The sequence below is a fragment of the Poromitra crassiceps genome (assembly GCF_964638095.1).
Source record: "Poromitra crassiceps genome assembly, chromosome: 2".
In the NCBI taxonomy this organism is placed as follows: domain Eukaryota; kingdom Metazoa; phylum Chordata; class Actinopteri; order Beryciformes; family Melamphaidae; genus Poromitra; species Poromitra crassiceps.
Genome location: NC_139624.1, coordinates 102172583 through 102197678, shown reverse-complemented (window position 1 = coordinate 102197678; position 25096 = coordinate 102172583). Strand labels below are relative to the sequence as shown.

General features: G+C 46.2%; 1 protein-coding gene and 1 pseudogene across 5 annotated transcripts in view; one reads left to right on the top strand and one right to left on the bottom strand.

Moving 5' to 3' along the window:
- Positions 1–25096, bottom strand: part of LOC310772487 (partitioning defective 3 homolog) — a 660426-nt gene that overhangs the window by 257055 nt on the left and 378275 nt on the right. For all 4 annotated transcript variants that reach the window (XM_083632305.1, XM_083632307.1, XM_083632306.1 and 1 more), the window contains exon 15: positions 4434–4581. In XM_083632305.1, coding sequence (XP_083488431.1) covers positions 4434–4581 — 148 coding nt within the window. The remainder of the gene's footprint in view (positions 1–4433; positions 4582–25096) is intronic.
- Positions 19648–20121, top strand: LOC310791465 (S-phase kinase-associated protein 1 pseudogene; annotated as a pseudogene). The gene has a single exon. The product of its transcript is annotated as an S-phase kinase-associated protein 1 pseudogene (transcript).

Genomic DNA, 25096 nt, shown 5'->3' with positions numbered 1-25096 from the left:
CCCAATTCCAACCCTTTGATGCTGAGTGCCAAGCAGGGAGGCAAATGGGTCCCATTTTTATAGTCTTTGGTATGACTCGGCCGGGGATCGAACTCACGACCTCCCAGTCTCAGGGCGGACACTCAGACCACAAGGCCACTGAGCTGGTGTGGGGTTCCTATATGAAGGAAACCCCCAGGGGGCATGGGGAGAACATGCAAACTCCACACAGAAAGGCTCTTTTGACGACCCCACCCGGGCGGCGGGGCACTCGAGGACATGCGGACGGGCACGCACTCCGTCAGCGCTCACAGCGTCCCAGGTGGGAATCGAACCCAGGACCTTGCACATTTGACTCTTTGTCGGCTGGAAACGGTTTTACGTCAGCGCCCCCCCACAGTTGCGGTTTGTGATCACGTGGTGTTCCGAAAAGTCTATGTCGGAGAAGCCTAAGGAATAAATAAGGCGGAGCGAAAGGCAACCACAGCCAACTCTGGAGCATGTTTGGGTCGGGGAGGGATGGGAGAGATGGAGGGATGACAGAGGAAGAGGGAGAGAGTGAGAGTGAGGAGCAAGCCCTATTGATCTGAAGGCTTAATTAACCACCAGCTGCCCCTGAACAGCCTCTGATCTTGTATGAGCAGTGGCAGAGTGGCACCGCTCTGGGGGGGAGAAGCAGTGGCAGAGTGGCACCGCTCTGGGGGGGAGAAGAGGGGAAAGGGAGAAAGATCGCAAATTCACTCCATCAGAGCGGATGGAGGGCGGAAGGGCGAGCTGAAAGAGGAGAAAGAGTCAGAGAACAGGAGAGAGAAGATGGCCAGCGTGACTCTTCACCAGAGTGTAGAAAAATAGTGAAAGAGATATCTTTCACTTTTTTCCTACACAGAGTGAAGAGAGGCGTGGAAGGAATGAAAAAGAGGGAGATAACGAGTGGGAAAAAGAAGGGAGGCGTGGGGATGATGAAATACATTGTGAAGAAGAGGAGGGAGGCAGGAGAGGAAAGGACAAGGAGGAAGGAGAGGTCCAATACACGGGATGGGAAATACTGTAGGCACGCATGATGATATCGGCACAGCATCGGCCGATCAAGGCTTTAAAATGAAATACCGGCATCGGCCTGAATCGAATGTTTCTGCCGATATGACAGGCCGATAATTATATTAATGTTTGCATCTGCCAGTGGGCCATCATGATAACAGTAGGCATTAGGGATGTCAATTTTCGGTTAATTTCACTTTCGATTAACCGACGCTAATAATCGATTAACCTATCGGTTAATTCATAATTTTTTAATATATATATATATATATATTTTTTTTTTGTCTATTTACTCAATGAGCTCATGCCCAAACAAGGCGTGTCTATTTAGATGCTGAAATGTTAATGCTTTTTGTGTTAGAATTATGCCTTTATTTTTTTGTTGGCTTTGCTGAAATTTATAAGTTTATTGCCACATTTTGATCAGGTAATCATTCCAAAATCATTCTGGCTCTTATATGGATGACAAGGAAATATATTTTTGAGAGGTTTATTTCCTGTTTATGTAAACATTACAACAACAACAATCTGTTATTTCTTTTGATTTTTTCACATTAGGCCTACTGTCTTTTGCAGCATAAAAACTTAAACAAAATATAGCCTATTTCGATTTGCTGCCAACAATTGAACAAAATTAGTTTTTCACAGCAGTTAATTTTTTTTTTTTTTTTTATATATATATTAACTGATAGACCGACAGCAATAACCGAACAACGACGTTAGCGATGGTTAATCGATTAACGGTTAACCGTTGACATCCCTAGTAGGCATAATCCATTAATTCCACTACAGGAGAGACAGGGGGCTCCATCTTCCGACAGGCGCTATCCCCTAATAGCGCTTTGCGCACAGCTGTTTGCGCGTGCCTTAAGGCAGGGAAGATAGAATTATTCACAGGTGTGGCCAGGCAAGGCTGGGCATTACGTCAATCAAAAACAATCAGATTCACAATGGTTGTTTGCGCGAGGCATGCAATATGCTGTAATTCCCGCCATGCGTAATAGTGTACTCACTCGTGCGAGGACAGAGAGAGCTTAGTGACAGATCGTCTGTGGTGCCAACGACCCTCCGGCTTATGAAAGTAAATAGCCTATGTCCATTGTCCAACAAGTTTTCTCAATTCATTTCCCTCTTTGCGATGTGATAAAAGTTTCTCAGTGAGTTATAGTTGAGTATAGTATAGCCTCACTGAATTATCTGCTAATACCCAATTTTAGCAGCATAATTTGATGTCTTGGCGTGGCAAGGCTGTGCGTAATGACATATCCAAAAGGAATTCCACTTTACATGGGAGCGCAGTCGTAATCTCCGTGCAGCTCACCCAGCGCAGAGAGGTATTTGCGCTAAGAGGTCCTTTTCAAAGCTCTTAGCGCAAAGTAATTGCGCGCTGCGCTGCTGACGATAGCATAATGCCATCTATCACCACATTTTAGCACTGAAACGCCTGCTTTGGCTTGTGGCAGCCAATGCCCAGTGCAATTATCACAGGCATGCGCTTGTGTCGGCCCCAAATTTGCATTGCACACGGCGTTAAACGAGCGCAAACGCTAAATTAGCGCTTTTGGGAAGATAGAGCCCATGATGTTCTCTGAAATTAGTGCGCACATATCGTTATCGGCATCGGCAATCGGCCAAAAGATTGGAAAATATCGGCATATCAGATATCTGCCAAAAAAAATCCAATATTGTGCATCCCTAATTGGAAGATAAGCGGATAAAATGAATGACTCAAAAGTCTGAAAGCATGTGCTAGAAAAGGGGTGTGTGAATGTTGCTTCATCCCCCGACACTGCCTTACCCTGACAGTCACCCTCAGCCCGACACTGCCTAAAGCCTGGAATATGCTTGACGCTTTGGCCGGCCGCAAGGAAATGAGAGACACGTAATCCGACGAGGAAACGTGTGGAGCTTGTATACTCTGTGTGGGTTTCTGCAGGCGGAATTGAGCGCGAGTCTTGAAAACTCCACTTTGTCCGCCCGACACTGCCTTACCCTGACAGTCACCCTCAGCCCGACACTGCCTTACCCTGACAGTCACCCTCAGCCTGACACTGCCTTACCCTGACAGTCACCCTCAGCCCGACACTGCCTTACCCTGACAGTCACCCTCAGCCCGACACTGCCTTACCCTGACAGTCACCCTCAGCCCCTCACTGCCTTACCCTGACAGTCACCCTCAGCCTGACACTGCCTTACCCTGACAGTCACCCTCAGCCTGACACTGCCTTACCCTGACAGTCACCCTCAGCCCCACACTGCCTTACCCTGACAGTCACCCTCAGCCTGACACTGCCTTACCCTGACAGTCACCCTCAGCCCGACACTGCCTTACCCTGACAGTCACCCTCAGCCCCACACTGCCTTACCCTGACAGTCACCCTCAGCCTGACACTGCCTTACCCTGACAGTCACCCTCAGCCTGACACTGCCTTACCCTGACAGTCACCCTCAGCCCGACACTGCCTTACCCTGACAGTCACCCTCAGCCTGACACTGCCTTACCCTGACAGTCACCCTCAGCCCGACACTGCCTTACCCTGACAGTCACCCTCAGCCCGACACTGCCTTACCCTGACAGTCACCCTCAGCTTGTGTGTGTGCATTACGGGTCGATGACGAGATGACAGCCGTGACCGGTCGAGGAGTGAATTGCCGATTCCAATACACCTGCCGAGCTGAGATCTGAGCCTGCTGGTGTCGACTGGGCGGAATGGGAATTGACCCGGGTGGAGACGTTCAGGAGCAGAGTGAAAGCTGGGAGGATTGGGAATGACATTGGGATTGGGGATGACTGATTACAGAACCACGGGGGGTGGGCGGTTGATAGTGAAAGGCGGGGTACCTTGGGATCCAGGGCGACGAGGGAGATGACTGTTTTGAAGGGGTGGGGCATCTGGGGTTTGGGGGTGGGGGTGTTGGGTCAACTGATCAAGTCACCCGTGGGTGTCCAAACTGTTTAGGGCACGTGGGGTTAGGGATGACAGCTTTGATTTTGGAAAGGGGGGGGGGGGGGGCTGGTTTAGGGGGGATAAGTCAGCGAGGTTAGCAGGTCAAACATGCTTCCCGTCAGGGTGAATGGGGGGCTGCACTGCAAAAAGAATACCAATTTTAACAAGTAATTTTGTCCTACAACCAAGCCACCCCCCCACTTGTTTCCAATGCAAATCAGAATCTCAATTAATTAATTAATTAATCTTGATGTTACTACTACCATATCTCAAGATAATTGCTCTCAAATCCTCATAACAGATTAAATTACACTGGAAAAGTTGTTATCTCACCCCCATAGGCAGATTTTCTTTCACTTTTTTGAATGAAAACAACATTTTAAGATCAATACTACTAAATGAGTTAAGATGGACAAGTTTTGCAGCGTGTAATTCAGACTGAGGTTGAACCGGGCAGACTTAACTCACCTATGCGTCCGATCATGTTGGCTCGCGGCGTGGGGAATTCGTCCAGGCCCTCGATGGCTCCGTACAGGGAGTGGGAGATCCGCCGCTCACGGTCATCCAGTGGAGAGGCTATGGAGTGCTCCACCACCGGAGGGCTGCCAGGGGCCTCCTGAAGAGACCAGGAGAGAGGAGGAGAGTTAGTAGTCAAATCTGTCGGAGTCATTTAGTCTCATATCCAGTCTTAAAATCTTATTTTTCTTCAAATTGTACAAAAATGCTGACAAAGTTTCACTTTTTACAGGACTTTCTCAAATCTTATTTTTCGTAAACTTTTTACAAAATTTTTAACTTGTTAAGATGGGGGTATTTTTGGCAGTGTAGACGTACAAAGAAGGAGGTACAGAGAGACACGCACACACAACATAAGAAGAAAAAGGGTCTTAGCATTGCTCTTAATGTGATGCCGTCAATACTCCAGAAACTATGAAGCGGGGCTTCAGCGTACATCTGGGCTTATGTGGGTATGTCCTGGCTCAGCAGTGTGAAGCGGCTCTCACAGTGGACCGAGCCAGATAAAGCTCCATGGATTTCCCATAGGCCGACAGACAGCTGCCTCTGACAATGAGCTCCAGTAAATGGACCAGTGACATTTGCCGAACGGTCGATGCGCCGCACCGATGGCTATTGAACCGACCGTCCACTCAAAAGCATGTGTCAGTCTTGACAGGGGGACACGGTTAGCGGTCTTTGGACTCTGGGACTAATGGGCCCGGCTACTTTGTCCGGACTTCGATGGCCAACGGTCCGTCAAATGTGTTATTTGCAGTAAGAATGCTGTCTGTCTGGCAAAGAACACGAGGGATGGAGAGACAACACAAGCACCATCGCAAGAAGAAACAAAACACGGTTTGGCAGCAAGCCGGGGCGGATCCACGTGCGAAGAATTAGAGAGAAAACAAGCTCGGGCCAGGGCCTTATTTCCCACAATGCTTCACTGCAGCTCGTGGGCAGCCAGGGGAATGCATCGGAGGAGAAGAACTCCTTCTAGGACCTATTAGAGATAGCTCCCTCACAGCTAGACAGGCCTGTGCAGTTCAGCTCTGTACCTCAAGCATGCTTTCAACCAGAGGGCCCCGGCTAATATTGATGTCTCACAACACCATCCTGGCTCCCGGCCAAGAGAGAGGAGAGAGAGAATGATCAGAAAACGATACCAGCAGGAAGGAGACGAGAGAGGACTTGGGGTGGGTGGGTGGTAGGGGTGGATCGATATAGCATAGTATCGTGATATTTTGCATGGCAATAAGTAACTAAGTATCGCAATATTTTATTATAGGAATTGTAAGGTGCATGCAGCATTTGTGAGTTTTTTTATGACAGTGTTGGTCAAGTCTGTGCTTGACAATTTTGCTATATAAATGCAATAAAAATGATTGAAGTGAGATCAACAGACTGGAAACCTTATGTTAGATAAAACATGTTGACAAAGTTTTGCTTTAGGGACATACCTAAAGAAAAAAGGTAAACCGAGGAGGCACAGTAGAAATGAGCGATGAGGAGGAGGACGACGACGACGAGGAGGCATGGTAGGAAGGAGCACTGTCAGTTCAGCGGGCGTGGCGAGGGACGCTAGAAAGGAGCGCGCTCTGTTTCTAGTTCAAAAGTATGGCTATACAGTACTACACAAACAATTATCAAATGAAGTACTCTGTCTGTACTTCAAGGGTACTGGTACTGGTATTGTCATTTTTTAAACGATACCCAGCCCTAGGTGCTACCAAGTTGCACCCCTCACCCCCCGTGTAACTTGGTAGCAGCACAGTAGCATTCCCTGGCACGCCAGGGTGGAGGGACTTATCAGCTGTTTAATATAAATGAGAGGTTTAATGAAGTAGGGAGCGGAGGACTTTATCGGGACAGTGTTTTGATAAGAGCAAGGGGAGAGCAGGGAGAGAGTCAGCAGTGTGCGTGTGTGTGTGTGTGTGTGTGTGTGTGTGTGTGTGTGTGTGTGTGTGTGTGTGTGTCTGTGTGTATGTGTGTATGTATGTATGTGTGTGCGTGTGCGTGCGCGCATGTCTGTGTGTGTGTTTAATATAGGGAGGGTCAACGCAATTACAACAGAGCCCTGGCCAATGCCAGCTTTATAATAAAACCATGTGCCTGGATGAGTTGGACTCAATAAGGCTTAAATTGGGGGGAAAGAAAAAGATTTAAGATTTATTTGACTTCTCTCTCTCTTTCTGTGGATAACTGCTGAAAAGATTTTTCTTTAAGGTTTGGGGTGAGATGTAAGCAAATGTGCATTGTGGACAGAGTGACGCGGACTGACTTCAAAGACTATAGAATGTGTCACGAGGCGTGGCTCTCAATAAGACATCTCTCTCCCTCTTTCTGAACACATCTTTTGAAGGTACAGTAGACACTGGCCTTTATGGCAGAAACTCAAACTTCATCAATAGAAAATCCTGGGAAAAAGACGCCACAGCACCAGACTGGCAAGCTGATCGACGAGCTTATGGGTCCAAGAGCGGGCGTGTTCTTAAGGTCTTTCCGTGTCTGCGGTGTGATTTTCTTTAGTCCTCTCTTACCGCCGGTTCTCATCACCTCATCGTTTGTTTAATCTGCCTTAATCTAGTCCTTTTCACAGTGGATTATCCTGTTGACTGAGGGAGAGGGGAGAGCGCTGTGTGAGCCCAGTCGACATCTTAAGTATGCTTTATTTGTCTACATGTTTGCGGAAATGTAGTGCGGTAGTGCCTGTGTGCATCCATGTATTGGCGCGCATGGTCCGTGCACTCGTGCATTTCTACCTGCCTGTCAGCCTGTCCTATTCGCGTCTCCGTGACCTTGAGCGCTCGCTCAGTGAGGGAGAAGCAGCAGCGTGTTGACAGGGCTGGTCTTAAGCTGTCAGCCAAGGCTAATAATGTCTAGTCCATGGCCATTTCCTGGCCTTCCATCTCAGCCTGTTGCCACGGCCCTAATCCAGTCAACTTCCACCATAACGCTGTAATTACACTCCTTAAGCTGCTGTAGCCTGCCCTGGGCACAACCCGCCTCTCCTGCCCCGGTTTCATCAACTTCTCACATCCACCTAGAGTTTCATCTGACACCAGCAGGTTCCAAACATCCACCTAGAGTTTCATCTTACACCAGCAGGTTCTCACATCCACCTAGAGTTTCATCTGACACCAGCAGGTTCTCACATCCACCTAGAGTTTCATCTGACACCAGCAGGTTCTAAACATCCACCTAGAGTTTCATCTTACACCAGCAGGTTCTCACATCCACCTAGAGTTTCATCTGACACCAGCAGGTTCTCACATCCACCTAGAGTTTCATCTGACACCAGCAGGTTCTCACATCCACCTAGAGTTTCATCTGACACCAGCAGGTTCTCACATCCACCTAGAGTTTCATCTTACACCAGCAGGTTCTCACATCCACCTAGAGTTTCATCTGACACCAGCAGGTTCTCACATCCACCTAGAGTTTCATCTGACACCAGCAGGTTCTCACATCCACCTAGAGTTTCATCTGACACCAGCAGGTTCTCACATCCACCTAGAGTTTCATCTGACACCAGCAGGTTCTCACATCCACCTAGAGTTTCATCTGACACCAGCAGGTTCTCACATCCACCTAGAGTTTCATCTGACACCAGCAGGTTCTCACATCCACCTAGAGTTTCATCTTACACCAGCAGGTTCTCACATCCACCTAGAGTTTCATCTGACACCAGCAGGTTCTCACATCCACCTAGAGTTTCATCTGACACCAGCAGGTTCTCACATCCACCTAGAGTTTCATCTTACACCAGCAGGTTCCAAAGTGGGGTCCGGGGTACCATGATGGGTGCTTGGCTGCTGGGGGTTACAGGGGGTCCCGGGCAAAAGAGGGAATAGTTCATGTCATAGTTAGCAGGATGTGTAAGAATAACTCTTAGGATCATGTTTCACTCTCACCACTGTGAGAGTACTATACATCTCCATCGGTACTATACTGTAGAATCTAAAGTATAGTACTGATGGAGAGACAACAGTACTATACTGTAGAATCTAAAGTATAGTACTGATGGAGAGACAACAGTACTATACTGTAGAATCTAAAGTATAGTACTGATGGAGAGACAACAGTACTATACTGTAGAATCTAAAGTATAGTACTGATGGAGAGACAACAGTACTATACTGTAGAATCTAAAGTATAGTACTGATGGAGAGACAACAGTACTATACTGTAGAATCTAAAGTATAGTACTGATGGAGAGACAACAGTACTATACTGTAGAATCTAAAGTATAGTACTGATGGAGAGACAACAGTACTATACTGTAGAATCTAAAGTATAGTACTGATGGAGAGACAACAGTACTATACTGTAGAATCTAAAGTATAGTACTGATGGAGAGACAACAGTACTATACTGTAGAATCTAAAGTATAGTACTGATGGAGAGACAACAGTACTATACTGTAGAATCTAAAGTATAGTACTGATGGAGAGACAACAGTACTATGCTGTAGAATCTAAAGTATAGTACTGATGGAGAGACAACAGTACTATACTGTAGAATCTAAAGTATAGTACTGATGGAGAGACAACAGTACTATACTGTAGAATCTAAAGTACAGTACTGATGGTACTATACTGTAGAATCTAAAGTACAGTACTGATGGTACTATACTGTAGAATCTAAAGTACAGTACTGATGGTACTATACTGTAGAATCTAAAGTATAGTACTGATGGAGAGACAACAGTACTATACTGTAGAACCTAAAGTATAGTACTGATGGAGAGACAACAGTACTATACTGTAGAATCTAAAGTACAGTACTGATGGAGAGACAACAGTACTATACTGTAGAATCTAAAGTACAGTACTGATGGAGAGACAACAGTACTATACTGTAGAATCTAAAGTACAGTACTGATGGTACTATACTGTAGAATCTAAAGTATAGTACTGATGGAGAGACAACAGTACTATACTGTATAATCTAAAGTATAGTACTGATGGTACTATACTGTAGAATCTAAAGTATAGTACTGATGGAGAGACAACAGTACTATACTGTAGAATCTAAAGTATAGTACTGATGGTACTATACTGTAGAATCTAAAGTATAGTACTGATGGAGAGACAACAGTACTATACTGTAGAATCTAAAGTATAGTACTGATGGTACTATACTGTAGAATCTAAAGTATAGTACTGATGGAGAGACAACAGTACTATACTGTAGAATCTAAAGTATAGTACTGATGGAGAGACAACAGTACTATACTGTAGAATCTAAAGTATAGTACTGATGGAGTAGAACCTAAAGTATAGTACTGATGGAGAGACAACAGTACTATACTGTAGAATCTAAAGTATAGTACTGATGGAGTAGAACCTAAAGTATAGTACTGATGGAGAGACAACAGTACTATACTGTAGAATCTAAAGTATAGTACTGATGGAGAGACAACAGTACTATACTGTAGAATCTAAAGTATAGTACTGATGGAGAGACAACAGTACTATACTGTAGAACCTAAAGTATAGTACTGATGGAGAGACAACAGTACTATACTGTAGAACCTAAAGTATAGTACTGATGGAGAGACAACAGTACTATACTGTAGAACCTAAAGTATAGTACTGATGGAGAGACAACAGTACTATACTGTAGAATCTAAAGTATAGTACTGATGGAGTAGAACCTAAAGTATAGTACTGATGGAGAGACAACAGTACTATACTGTAGAATCTAAAGTATAGTACTGATGGAGTAGAACCTAAAGTATAGTACTGATGGAGAGACAACAGTACTATACTGTAGTACCTAAAGTATAGTACTGATGGAGAGACAACAGTACTATACTGTAGAACCTAAAGTATAGTACTGATGGAGAGACAACAGTACTATACTGTAGAATCTAAAGTATAGTACTGATGGAGTAGAACCTAAAGTATAGTACTGATGGAGAGACAACAGTACTATACTGTAGAACCTAAAGTATAGACCAAATCAGCGGGATGTTTACATTTACTTCCGGGTACCCCTGGGTCCACACATTATAATGGCGGTGAACGGCACAAACTGACGTGTTGAAGACAAAAACAGACAAAGAAGACAAAAATGGTTCGTCCCTGTTGTGTTGTTGTTTAATATCATTCATAACAACACTTTCACTAACGTTAGTGGAGACCAGACTAGGTTATTTACCTGTTGGACCAGACCAGAGTAGACTTGATGCTAAATTAAATTAACGTGGCGTCGGTAGCTCTGTCTGTAACGTTAACGAGTCTGCTCTCGCCGAGAAGAGCCTGGTGACGCGAGGTTACGAGTCTGCAAAAAAACTGCGAGTTTGACAGACAAACAAACATTATTAGCTAGCTAACACTACATAAAACAAACACAGAAGAAAGGCTAGATACGTCGGACAAGCATGTTTACCAACCGTTTAACCATTTAAATTGAAAGTAGTCGGCCGAAAACAACGAGAGGGTTTGACAGCATTTATTTGACAACACGCACATTTAAACCTGCCGCCTTCCCCAAGTGGTACCCGGAAGTAAATTTGTTTAAATGGTGACGTCACGGTGATTTGGTCTATAGTACTGATGGAGAGACAACAGTGTGAGATAATTGTTAATGTCCTTTTTCTACAGTGTAAAAGGACATTAACAATTATCTCTGATTCGGAGGAGAGACAGAATCTTTGTCAAATGGAAGTCTGGGGGTCCTTGACATGAAAAATATCATCTGATGCCAATACTCCCTCCAACTATACTAGCTAATAGCTAGTAGCTATACTCAATTATGCTAGCTAAAGATAGCGGCTAGTGACAATTTTGAATGATGGCTATATACATTGTTACCAGCCGTGATAGCGTCGGCTGGTATTGTTCTCATCTCATCAGTCTGTGTGGTAGCCGTCGAGACGTGACTCTTTTGTATGTGTGTGTATGCATGTGTGTGTACAAATGTGTGCTTAACAGCACTTGTGTTTTTCTGACACTACAGCATGGACTCCACCTCAGCACGAGCAGCCCACTCAACCACCACATTCAATTCTCTCAATTGGTCCTATTGAGTTTCCCCTGCCGCTCCTAAATGAGTTAGTCCTCAGAGAGCCAGCTGGGAATGAGGGCCCGCCAGCACTGGAATTGCATTTCTGCAGCCCTGCCATCCACTTTTCCTCGCCGGGTTCATTATTATGGACTGCGTTTCCCAGAGTGCACCGCTCTGTGCCCCGTCCCCTGTGTGATATTTTTTTCCCCATGATGGCGAAGGCTAGGCGAAGGCATTATCCGCCCCTCTCTGCCTCTGATTGGCTGACTGCACTCGCTGCTCTCGCTAGCTTCCCAGGCGAGTCAGAAGCCATCTCAAACGAGCCTAATATATTTAATTGAGTCACGATGCAGCAAAAAAAGGGGAGGGAAAGTAGGCTACTTCCAAGCATTATTATTAGTGGTGTGTTTGCTGGACAGTTAACATTCACACTTTATTATTGAATTACTATGCAGTTAGTTGTTGCTGAGGCTATGGGTCTAAGCATTATTTGTTCATAAAGTGAGCAGCAGGTGCAAAACAATCATGAAATCAACAAGCATGAGTGTGAGATCAATACTTTATTATATTTTATTATATTGAACGTTACAATTGCAAACCATATAGTAACTGAGTTATTTAGGCCTATATAGCCTATTGCACACTCAGACATATGAATGTGTTCAAAAACGTGTTACAATGAGCTGAATTAAAGTTCAATGTAATGCATTGACCCTGTTTTTATATCACCCTTGATCAATTCTCATGAGTCTTTTTTCTTTTTTTTCCCAACACTGCCAAGAGTAGCAGCAGCGTTATAAACCACAGGGCCAGACTATATAAACACACAGCATCTTTCATTCAGGCTAGCAAGCAAAACTGCTGTCTGTCTGATCTACTGAGTCTCACCACAGACCGTAGAAAGAGATGCAGGATAGCTAAGCGAATGTGATTGGATGAGCATCTGACGCTAGGCCAATCAGAGGCAGAGAGGGGCGGGTCATGCCTTCGCCTAGCCTTCGCCATCATGGTAAAAAAAATATCGCGTCCCCTGTTCCCGTGAATCACTCGTGTCGCAATCTCGGGGCTTCAATCACTCCCGATTATGGTGTGCGGTGGGTGGGTGGGGGATGGGGGGGGGGAACAAATACCCCCCACCCCCCCCTCTCTCTCTTTCTTCCCTCTGTTGTGGGGCAGCGTCAGGTCTCGCTGTCTCTCTCCCAGCAGTGGTCAGCTCAATACTAATAAAACCATAATTTACTAGGCCTGGCCTCTGATTGATAGCTCTCTCAAGGCCCTATCGATCAGCCCTCCTCTCGCCTTTTGTTCGGGGCCGGCCACTTCCTTCTCCCTTGTCTGTTTGCATAAACGTTCCCTCACTGAATGACAACAGGGCCATGCCGAGGAGATGCATCGGGTGCTCTTATGTAAGCAGTTCAAACTCCTCTAAGCTGCCATGTACAGTACAGTACAGTACAGTGCACCATCTCCTATGATGCAACCATGCTAAACTCCTCTAAGCTGCCATGTACAGTACAGTACAGTACAGTACACCATCTCCTATGATGCAACCATGCTAAACGTTGGCCCCGCTGCTTTGATCTTTCTTCTGCGCCCCCTGCTGCTCCTCATCAGTAATACAATGGTGTTTCTGCTGGGATGTTCGTTTCCTGACGATGACTCCCACTGATGCAGTGGTAAAATATGAAAGGTGGGTAAATTTATTTTTCCATTAAAAACTATTCTCTATTCTCATATAACTTGCACCATCTTGCAACTTACTGGGATGTATACTGTGAAGTCATGTGATATATGTCAGCCTAAAAAGGTAGGTTAACCGAGTCTATATGGGTTTACCCTCCGCTACATACGTCCCGTAATGCGCTGTCTTCCCTATGGAGGGTGCTGTTCTGAATCTGTCAGTCAGCTTCCTTCCAAGGCATCGACGTTCATATGTGTTGTATATAAAAAGGCGCAGCATTGTGTCAAAAGAACCATCACTGATGGCTCATTTGTCTGCTGACATCTTTAATATGTCCAGTTATGTCACTGGCTTCAGGAAGTGAGAAAACAGAAAAGCAAAAACACTTGCAACAGGGCCTCGTTGCGGCGGCTTCTGGTCCCACATGGTCTTTACATAATTGGGGTTGGTGGACTGGAAAGTCTTTCAAGTGGTCAAGAGAGAGGGGGAGAAACGCTTTACATCAAAGTTTGACATTATGTCCCAAGGCGGTCCTGACAGAGCTCTGCTGAGACAAGCAGAAAAAAGAAAGTGAAAGTGAGAAATATCTTTATTTCGATAAATGGAATCAAAGAATTGGGGAGGGGATAGCTGGTGAAGCGGAGGACCGAAGTGATAGCGTTGCAGTCCTTAGGCAGAAGCTCCGTCTCATGAATTATCATGAGGACTCTATAGCGGAGCAGCACGGCAAATGTAAAAATAGTACACTGTGAAATTCAACTCTATCTGTAGATGTTCTTCTTCTTCGCTGGCAAACACAGGAACTGGAAGATGTGAAAAAGTTCTGTGCGGTAAAACGTTCCAGGTGGAAGGAGGCTTTCGCTGCTCTGATCAACGCCATGCTTGCTTCACTGGCAGAATGCGGTAGCACTGTCAATGAGGACAAAAAGAAAAAAAAGAAAAAGACAGCCTGTCTGTCAAAAATAGTTGTCAGCTGCAGGAGATCTCTGGCATAAATAACATCCCAAATGCACAGCCACGCACGCACGCGCATGTGTAGCCTGTAGATGAATTTCAAATCAGAGAAATGAAACCCGGGCACCAGGATTTTTATCACGAGTCTGTCTGCTTTGAGATGCGGGGTGTGATACATATCTTAGTAATGTCATGATCTACTAGGCGGCTGTTGCAACATACAGAAACAAACAAGCCCCGGTGAGTGCAAGTTCATAAACAGTAAGAGAGAGTGTGGGAGAGGAAGGGAATGGGAGAAAGATCTGCTTTTTGAAAGCAATAAACGCACAAAACACATGCCATCTGCAATAGCGGAGTGGTCAGAGATGCGTGTGTCAGTACTGTAGTATGCCAATATAACTACTAGAAATCTGCACGCTCCACTTTACGCGCTCACTTCTAGTATCGACATTTCTTTTTTCTTTTTTCTTTTTTTTTATGTTTTTTTCCCGATTTTTTATCCCATTTTTATCCCCCGTTTAGTGCTCATTTGAATTACTCAATCCTGGTTGCTACTCCATCCTCTGCCGATCTGGGGAGAGTCGAGACTGATTCCATGCATCCTCCGAGACATGGGCAGTCAAGTCAGCCGCTTCTTTTCACCTGCCCGAGGAAGCTTCACCGGTAGGACATAGCACGTGGGAGGTTCACGCTATTCTAACCAGTTCCCCTCCCTCTGAACAGGCGCCCTTAACGATCAGACGAGGAACCATATAAGCAACCAGGATGTTACATGTTTTTGTGAAGGGGGTTCCTATATGAAGGAAACCCCCGGGAGGCACGGGGAGAACATGCAAACTCCACACAGAAAGGCCATTTTGCCGACCCCCACCCGGGTGGTGGGCACTCGAGGACATGCGGACGGGCACGCATTCCTTCAGTGTTCACATCGGCCCAGGTGGGAATCGAACCCACGACCTTCGAGCTGTGAGGCGATAGTGCTTACCACTGCACCACCGTACCTCCCTAGTATCGACATTTCTAACGTTTGCCCTTTTCCCCTTAACACAGCCATGTCCTCTTCTTATATATATACAGTATATGCCGAATTGAAGAGTGGCACCTGGTAACCCATTCTACGTACCTCTGTATAATAAAGAAACTTGAAATTAATAGTGTACTGTAGATGTTTTTCATAGCAAGACGAGACGCGCATATGCGTGTTGGTGTGGCAGATCAGCAGAGGCAGACAGCAGTGCGCTCAGTATGCGTGTTGGTGTGGCAGATCAGCAGAGGCAGACAGCAGTGTTGGTGTGGCAGATCAGCAGAGGCAGACAGCAGTGTTGGTGTGGCAGATCAGCAGAGGCAGACAGCAGTGCGTATGCGTGTTGGTGTGGCAGATCAGCAGAGGCAGACAGCAGTGTTGGTGTGGCAGATCAGCAGAGGCAGACAGCAGTGCGTATGCGTGTTGGTGTGGCAGATCAGCAGAGGCAGACAGCAGTGCTCTCAGTATGCGTGTTGGTGTGGCAGATCAGCAGAGGCAGACAGCAGTGCGTATGCGTGTTGGTGTGGCAGATCAGCAGAGGCAGACAGCAGTGTTGGTGTGGCAGATCAGCAGAGGCAGACAGCAGTGTTGGTGTGGCAGATCAGCAGAGGCAGACAGCAGTGTTGGTGTGGCAGATCAGCAGAGGCAGACAGCAGTGTTGGTGTGGCAGATCAGCAGAGGCAGACAGCAGTGTTGGTGTGGCAGATCAGCAGAGGCAGACAGCAGTGTTGGTGTGGCAGATCAGCAGAGGCAGACAGCAGTGTTGGTGTGGCAGATCAGCAGAGGCAGACAGCAGTGTTGGTGTGGCAGATCAGCAGAGGCAGACAGCAGTGTTGGTGTGGCAGATCAGCAGAGGCAGACAGCAGTGTTGGTGTGGCAGATCAGCAGAGGCAGACAGCAGTGTTGGTGTGGCAGATCAGCAGAGGCAGACAGCAGTGTTGGTGTGGCAGATCAGCAGAGGCAGACAGCAGTGTTGGTGTGGCAGATCAGCAGAGGCAGACAGCAGTGTTGGTGTGGCAGATCAGCAGAGGCAGACAGCAGTGTTGGTGTGGCAGATCAGCAGAGGCAGACAGCAGTGCGCTCACCAAGCTTTCCATCATGTTTTCCTCCTGGATGTTTTCTCTTTACTTCACATGTTTTAATCGTGATTTTTTTCCGCCTCCTCTTCACCAACTCTTAATATTATGCATAACGTAGTGGATGGAAATGCGCATAATTTCGCATTTTCTTTTGCCAACTTCCTGAAAATTCGGTTAAAATGTTTGATATCTTTGGATGGATACACAACTAGTGTGAGAAAGATTCAAACTGGATACTGATTATAAGAGTGATTTTTGTGGACTAGAAAAAGAGTATTTCCCATCTATTTTCATGCTGTATTCAATTATGTTCTGTACCATGGGTCAGCAACCTAGCCGCAACTAGCAGCAACCATGGGCCATGGCGATGCCTTGCAACTCCAGACAAACACACTGCCAATTACAGGATATAACTGCCTAACATAACTGTATTCTCCATAGAAGATAAGAAGTTGTACCAGAGTTGACTTGAAATCACATAACAAAAACATTAATTAGGTCCATGTCATCGCTGTGGTACTTTGATCAATACAGCCTATTTCCCACCAAATTACTCTCATGCTATAGTGGAAAAATACTCTTAAAGGTTCCTCCACCACCACTATGTATACTACTTCAAAGTACATCCCTAATTCTGTCAGTTCTGTCTCTAAACCTATAGTGTGTAAATAATCAAAAAGGACTCAAATGGAAGCACAACGTGGGTAACAGATAAAAGGGCAAAAATGCATAACTTGAACAGCTCTGCATTTGATTCGGCGGCAGCACCCTGGGTTTGTCACACAGGCTGGGGGATCAGGCTCTGAAGTAAAATGTGAGGAACAAGAACATTCAGGAAGAGTGCAGGGAAAAAAATTAATGGAATTGAAATGACTTTTCAGAAATGTAATTGCTGGAACACATGTGACGATACATTAATAGAACTCAGATATAGCCAGAGAAATGACAAAGTCTCTGAAGCAGTGATGAAATTATAATGCTTCAAACAAATTGCCTGTGACCAATCATATCGCCTGACTATCTGGGTCAGAATGATGCTTTTTCAAACGGGGGCTATCTGTGGAAAAGTTACCGTAATTGTTCTGGCACAGTGTCAGTTAACACATTTGTGTACATGTGTGTTCCTATTCACCTTATGCAGAAGAGACCGTCCGGCTTGAGAGACTAACAGGAAGTCTAAATACAATCGCAAGTTCCGATTCGCAAGCCACTTCCTGTGGCTCATAAACCTAGTCTGACTCATAATGTGAGTCAAACTAGGTGAATAGAGAGCCAAAGTCACGCCCTTTCCGGTAGGGCCCTATACAAACCAGTGTTGGAAAAAATGTGAGTGGTGGTGAACGGCGAGAGACAATCATTTTTGAGCAGTGCAGCCGCTTCTAAGTGTGTTTATGAGCATGGGATGCGAGGACACGATGTGAGCACGAGATTGAGCAGGAGATTTAGCTTAGGCCCCTCCCACAAGGAAGTGAGACACAAGGCACTGCGGGTCTAAAGATAATTTATACTAACTGTGGAGTGTCCGGTTTTCACGGAGCGGAGGCTCTGTGCGGCGAGCACGGGGCTCCGCACAAGCTCTGCGGAGGGACTGCACGGAGCTCCGCGCTCCTCTCAAAAAATGTAACTCCGCAGAGCACGCCGCGAGCTCGTGCAGTCAATTCCGAGGCTATGATTGGCTAATGTTTGCTACGGTTTGTATAGGGAAGAAGCCTCCACAAACTGACCAAGTTGCCCGGCGAAATCAGTGCAAAATGAACGGGTTTGAGCATCGCCACATGAGTGAGGGAGCAACATGATCCTTTTCTCACAGTCATGAGGGAGCCCATTTTAGAGTGAATAGCCTACAATTTACTACGTCAATAAAAACGATTTGAGATCGAAAAAATTTATTGCAAAGCACAAAAACAAGAAGACAACAAACTTACTTGCTAAAAACAAACTGAAAATAGCCTACAATTGCACTAGGATTGATTATTCGCCGATATAAATCAGGATCACACACGGAAGAACTGATGTGACATTTGCATTCTCGCTAAAAACACAACAGGGGCCGGTTGCACCAACTGGTCTTACACTGGTCTTAAGCTAAGTTGGTCGTAACTTTACGACCTACAGCTACGCCGGTTGCACCAAGACGACTTAAGCCTTATTTTCACTAAGACCAGGCGTAACTCCTACGCCTCGTCAGGAGGAGGCGTAGAGCCTGCCTGTAACAGAGATCTCCGCGGAGACCTTTTTGACCGTCATCGTCGTAACATCGCCAGTTCGCCGTCTTTGAAAGCACGACGTTAGATTATAACTAACTACTTGTGTGGCTTAGCCTTCCCAAATGTTGGCGTTAATTCTTTTAGAATTTAATACATAGAATTGGGAACGTTACATTCAATTTCATTCAGACTCCCTGACACTAATCGCCGCCGCCATTTTCCCCCGGGGCTTCCACAGGAGGAGGGGGGTGGGAGGAGGGAGGGTGTAGTGACGCACATACAGTAGTGGGTGACGGCGCGAGGCACATGTGGGCCAATCAGAGGGCATTCCCCGACAATTCACATGAACGCGCATTGCTATGACCAGCGTAGTTAAGACCAGAGTAAGCCGTGTTGGTGCAACAGGCGTAAATCCATGGTCTTAACTAAGACCGACGTAGGAGTTACGACCAGGCATAGTTAAGACCAGTTGGTGCAACCGGCCCCAGGAGCCTGGAGGGGGATTCTCTGCTCTCTGCAGACACTGCACTCCTACCGTATTTACCATAAAAAGATGTGCCTCTGCGGAGAGAACGGGCTTGCCGTGAACACCGCGGACACCGGACACTCCGCAGTCAGTATAAATTTGCTTTAAGTCGGTGAAAGATGCACACATGCAGACACACACACGCACATACACGCGATCGGAGCAATGGCTGGGGACATTAATGTGCTCAGACAGTACAGACATTCTTGATTATAGTAAGATACACTGTATAATAGTAGGATCACTTTTTAAGTCAAGAAAGTCGCAGTTTGTCGTAAAACGGTTGCACTATAAGTTATAAATCAGAAAGACTACACACAACCAGTCGCGTAAGTGACATCATAACTCTCTCTCCTGTATACCTGTATATTGTGCGAGACGAGAGATGTAGTTGATTGAGTGGTTTCATACAAAGGTTTACAGTACTGTATGTTCCTGTTTTACGACAAACTGCGGCTTTCTTGACATGCAAAGTTATCTTTTAAATTGATAGTACATGTGTACTTCATGGCATTCAAACAGGATCAAAAAACGTTATTGTCTTTCGCCGGTCACTACACACACTACACAGTGATGTCATAAATCACTGATGATGTCATAATGGAAATCTCCAATGAACTGATGATGTCACTTCTGCGTAGACACTATGACTATGACTTTAGGGGAATTTTACCCTTAGAGTTGATTAAAACATTCGAGATAATGCCCACAATAAAATTACAGAGTTATGATGGGGGGATCTTCGAGGTGGATGTGAAGACAGCCAAACAGTCGGTCACCATCAAGACCATGTTAGAAGATTTGGGAATGGACGATGAAGGCGACGATAACCCATTTCCCCTCCCTAATGTGAACGCTGCTATCCTAAAGAAGGTTATCCAGTGGTGCAATCATCATAAAGATGACCCTCCTCCCCCTGAGGATGACGAGAATGAGGAGAAGAGGACAGACAACATTCCTGTATGGGACAAGGAGTTCCTCACACTGGACCAAGGCACCTTGTTTGAACTTATTCTGGCTGCCAACTATTTCGACATCAGAGGCCTGCTAGATGTCACCTGCAAAACGGTGGCCAACATGATCAAAGGCAAAACCCCGGAGGAGATTCGGAAGACGTTCAACATAAAAGATGATGCACACACAGACATACACACACCGCTCGAGTTGTTCGAGTGATATCACTCGAACAAAGTTCAAACAAAAAACAAAACACAATTGATTACCAGCCGTGACAGTGAGGCTGGTATTGTTTTCACTCTGTGAATCTGTGTGTGTGCGCGTATGTCATCATGGCAAAATGTGGTTCTGGAGACATCTATTGTAGCGGGTACTACCACAGAAGCTGTTTTCAGTACTTTGCCAGGTGTTTATATATATATATATATGTATATATGTCTGTCTGTGGACAGGTTTTGCAAAAGAAGTTAAATGCCAGGTTCCCCTCCCCGCAGCTGCCCACCCCTGCAGCTGCCCCCCCCCCCCCCCCCCCCCCCCCACACACACACACAACACAACTTCCCCACCTCAACCCCCATCTCTACGCCTTTCGGCCGTGCAGATATGTCAGCAGCCGGCGCCAGTTTGCCTCTGTCACCCAGCCGAATGGGAGTGAGCACTGGAGGCCACCATTGAAATTAATCAGATCCATCACTGTCTGGAGGGGAGAGGAGCCCAGCAGTGCAGCCTAATGCATCTGAGAGCGGGGACTTCAGCGGGCACCGTGTATCCAGGCCACCCCGTTCCATGGAAATTGCATTGGTTTCATCGCTCGGTGCTACGGGCTACAGTGCAACCTTCTCTGTTAGAATAGGGCAGCAATGTGTTTCTCGGTTGTTTGCTTATTTGAAAAACGGTGAAGATATATATACCAGTCATATATTTTCTCTGAACTGGCATAAATTTCCACACAAACATTGCCAGAGGCCCCAATTCGTTCAGCAGGACTCGAGGATAGTTGCATCCAGAGAGACCCTCAGTGTGAAAGACAGCTGGTTCTTTTGTTCATATCCCCGATGACCCAATCATTAAACCTGTGTCTGAGCTGGAGTGCTTGGCCTGGTTCCACCACCATTAAGCAGCGGCAATGAGTGGCCTTGGCCTTGGGCTAAAATGAGAATGTTTGTTCAAGGTATGCCGGCCTTGGAATACCAAAACACTTGAGCATGATTAAGTATGTGCTCGAGTCTTAGAAAGCAGTGTGGTCCAATGTATGATGGAGGCTATTTACAATAGAGCACAAACCAGGCAGGTCTACTTGAGTGTGCATTCAAACTCTGGCTGTTGGACCCTTTTGCCCTTGTCGAGGCTGAAAGGCACCAGTACCGCTACCTGGCAATGCATTTCATATTTAATCACAGTATGTTTCTAAGCCATCAGCATAGGAGCGCCCCAGGGGTGCGTCTCCAGCCCCTTCTGGTACGACCTCTACACCCACGACTGCGTGGCGACTCAAACTTCAAACACCATCGTGAAGTTTGCAGACGACACAGCAGTCGTGGGGCTCATCTCGGGGGGCGACGAGACGGCCTACAGAGAGGAGGTGAGGGTCCTGGAACAATGGTGCCAGGACAACCACCTCTCTCTGAACGTCTCCAAGACCAAGGAGATCATTGTGGACTACAGGAGAGGGGGGGGCGCACACCCCCCAATCACCATCAACGGCACAGTGGTGGAAAGGGTGGACAGCTTCAAGTACCTGGGAGTCAACATCCACCAGGACCTGACCTGGGCCGGCCACACCGCCACTGTTGTCAAAAAGGCCCAACAGCGAATACACGGACTCAGGCGCCTGAAGAAATTTGGGCTAAGGAAGGAAATCCTCAGGGACTTCTACAGAGGCACCATTGAAAGCCTGCTGACTGGCTGCTTCACCGCCTGGTACGGGAACTGTACCACCATGGACCGCAGGGCGCTACGGAGGGTGAGGCGCGCGGCCCAGCACGTAACAGGAGATGAGTTGCCAGAACTGCATGAACTGTATAACCAGCGGTGCCTCAGGAGGTCCCTGAAGATCATCAAAGACACAAACCATCCCCACAACAGCCTGTTCTCCCTGCTACCCTCAGGGAGGAGATACAGGGTTCCAAAAGCACGCACAAATCGCTTGAGGAACAGTTTCTTCCCGCAGGCCACGAGACTCCTTAACATACACAAATAGTGTAGTAGTCGTACCGTACCGTACTGCAGCTGCTACCATTATGTATGCCTAATGTTTAATTGTATGTTTAACAAGGTACATGGTATTTGCACCTGTATGTCAAATACGTCGAATTTAAAATGTCTGAACACGTCTAACGTATGCACAATGCCTAATGTTTAATTGTATGTTTAATAAGGTACATGCTATTTGCACTGTATGTCAAATACGTCGAATTTAAAATGTCTGAACACGTCTAACGTATGCACATGACATGTGCACCTATGTGCAATGAATATGCCACTGACTTGTCTTATCGCTATTCTGCCTTATTGCCTATTGCTGCTTAGTATTGCTTATTGATGCCTATTTCTTATTGCCTATTGCTCATTGCTTGTTGCCTATTTGTACTATGTCGTAAACGGAGTCCACAGCACAAGAATTTCACACGTGATACTTGTACCATGGAGTGACAATAAAAATCTTGAATCTTGAATCTTGAATCTTGAGTCTATGCAGATGGGCAGAAAAACACTGATTTACTACTGAGCAGATCTATTTTACGGAATTCTCAAATTTTAAGTACTACCATTCTCCTTCCCCTTCACACATCATGCTCTCCCACTGTTCACGCCCCCCTGATGGGTCGAATTGCACGAAATTCGACACTACACTACATCCATGAAAGCCCTGTTCTGATTGGTCAAATTGCAAGTGGGCAATCTCTGTCTGTTCTCTGTTTCAATGTTTGTCCCACTGATGATGTCATAGTGATGTCATAAGAGCAATCATAAGGGCAAAATCATCTTATGACATCACTGATGATTTCATAGGCATTGATGATGTCATAGGCACTGTGACATCATCAGTGATGTCATAAATCATCTTATATAAGCGAGTGACATCACTGAGGATCCAATAGAGCAGTCAAGGCCGCATAGCGAGCTGCGTATGCGAGCTACAGGGCCAGCTCGGCGAGCTGCAGTGCGAGCGAGGCCACGCAGCGGGTGAGCCTAGGAATCGAGCATGCGTAGCGCGCTTGATGTCTAGTTGCACATTGCAGTCTGTCGGGTTCCCAGCAGCACACCCGTCAAGTTTGAAGTTGATCTGACAAATGGTTCTCGAGATAAACCAACCGCGTTTGGTCTTGTCAGTAGGTTGTGCTATGCCGAATTGCACAAAATTTGGCACTGCACTGTCGGGTTCCCAGCGGCGCACTTGTCAAAAACGTCTTTCAGACAAAAATGCAACTGATAGAATGTGCACTGCATGTAGCACGATACTAACAATCTGTCTGGAAAGGCATATCGTGGAGACATTCTAATCATTAACGATATTGTCATATTGCTCACCCATACTTTATGCACAGACATTGTGACATAATCAGTGCTGTCATAAATCACTGATGCATGTTTGTGACTTAATCTGTGATGACATAAATCCTTCGCTGCTGAGGTTATAATTTAACACAGCCCAGCCAATCAAGCCTGAAACTGCGGCAACAACATGGACCATGGACAAGCGCAATTCTATACTTGAATTGCTCTAGAATCAATGCAACTCTGTTTATCTGAATCCATTTATCTCCGCAACCAGTTGGCCGATCGATCTGAAACTGCACATGGGCATTGAGCATTGGAAGAGACAAGTGTTCAAGCCGGTTTTTCCAATTTCCCACAGCGGTTTATGAGCATCTCTCCTGTCTGTCTGAATCTGATGATGTCATACCATATTGCCATTGTGACATCTTCAGTGATGCCAAACGTGGTGGGAGATAGGCTAAATACAGATGGAGGAAAACCTGAGGCACTGAACATGTTGCAGAATGGGGAGAGGGAGAAGATATGGGTATTATGTTGTGAAACTTGTCATAGGGAACTGACAAAGCCTTTTTTTCCATTGAGCATTGGAATAAGCAGGAAGTGACGAGGCCGGTTTTTCCGTTTTCCAAAATTTAAGCTGTTTATTATTAGCATTTACTGACAGGTGATGTGTGGGAAGAAGCCCCGTCCACACTGTTTGATTAACAGGTGATGTGGTTGATGTGACATCATAGTGATGTCATAAATCAGGCTATAGACTAGCTGTCGGGATGGCCTTCCCTGACTTGACTAGCGTAAACTAATTGGGAAAGCTCTCTCCATCAGGGCATTCAGAAGGGCTAATTCAACCTTGTGGAAGTCATCAGCATTAGGGTGAGTAGTGCCGTCCGCCGCACCGTTCCCGGACCAAGTGGAGTTTTTGCTATGTGCTGAACTGTTGGACATCAGGTATTGCAGTACTGGTCACTCCCATCAGCAGGCCACAGAACCCAAACCCTTCCTCAGCTCCTCATGTTTGTGTAGGACCCTTGATGGGTCTTGTAGGGTCCACCCAAGTCTGGTGTGCAGGATTAGTCAGGTTAGGCTTCAGTTGCTTTTGGCTTACCAGGTGCTGCAGATCTTTGGTAATGACCTCATGAAGGATCTCAAGGTGCGTTATACACACACTGCACTTGGCCTTGAGGTTATACTTCACCATTTGGTGCTCATGGCCATATCTCCAGCACCTCTTGTGCCTTTATACACTGTAGTCCATTGACAGCACTGATTCAGGTAGTGATGCAATGAGTCACACAGAAGGGTCAGCATTTCTTGGGCTTCTCCTGTGTTGCCTCCATTACCGACAGCGGTTCTTCTGTTCACTAGCATGAAGTATTGTGGTTGTCTTCTGAGACTTGTAGTCAGTGCACCTGTCCTCATGTGGAGCTCACTTCTCCTTTGTGAGGTCATTCCAGCACTGAGTTCCATGCAGGTGCGTACACGCACTTCATACTCAAGCCACACAGCCAGGTCGAGCATAGTTGGAAAAGGAGTGTGGATAGAGTTCCTGAATCTCTGGAACTACCTTAACTCCATCAAACCCTGGCTTCCCAACTGGTGCAACATGCCTACTAGTGCACAAACCTGGGGGGTGAATCTTGAAGGCTCTGATGTTGGGACCATCCATCAGATCAGAAATCTTCTTCCAAGTCCA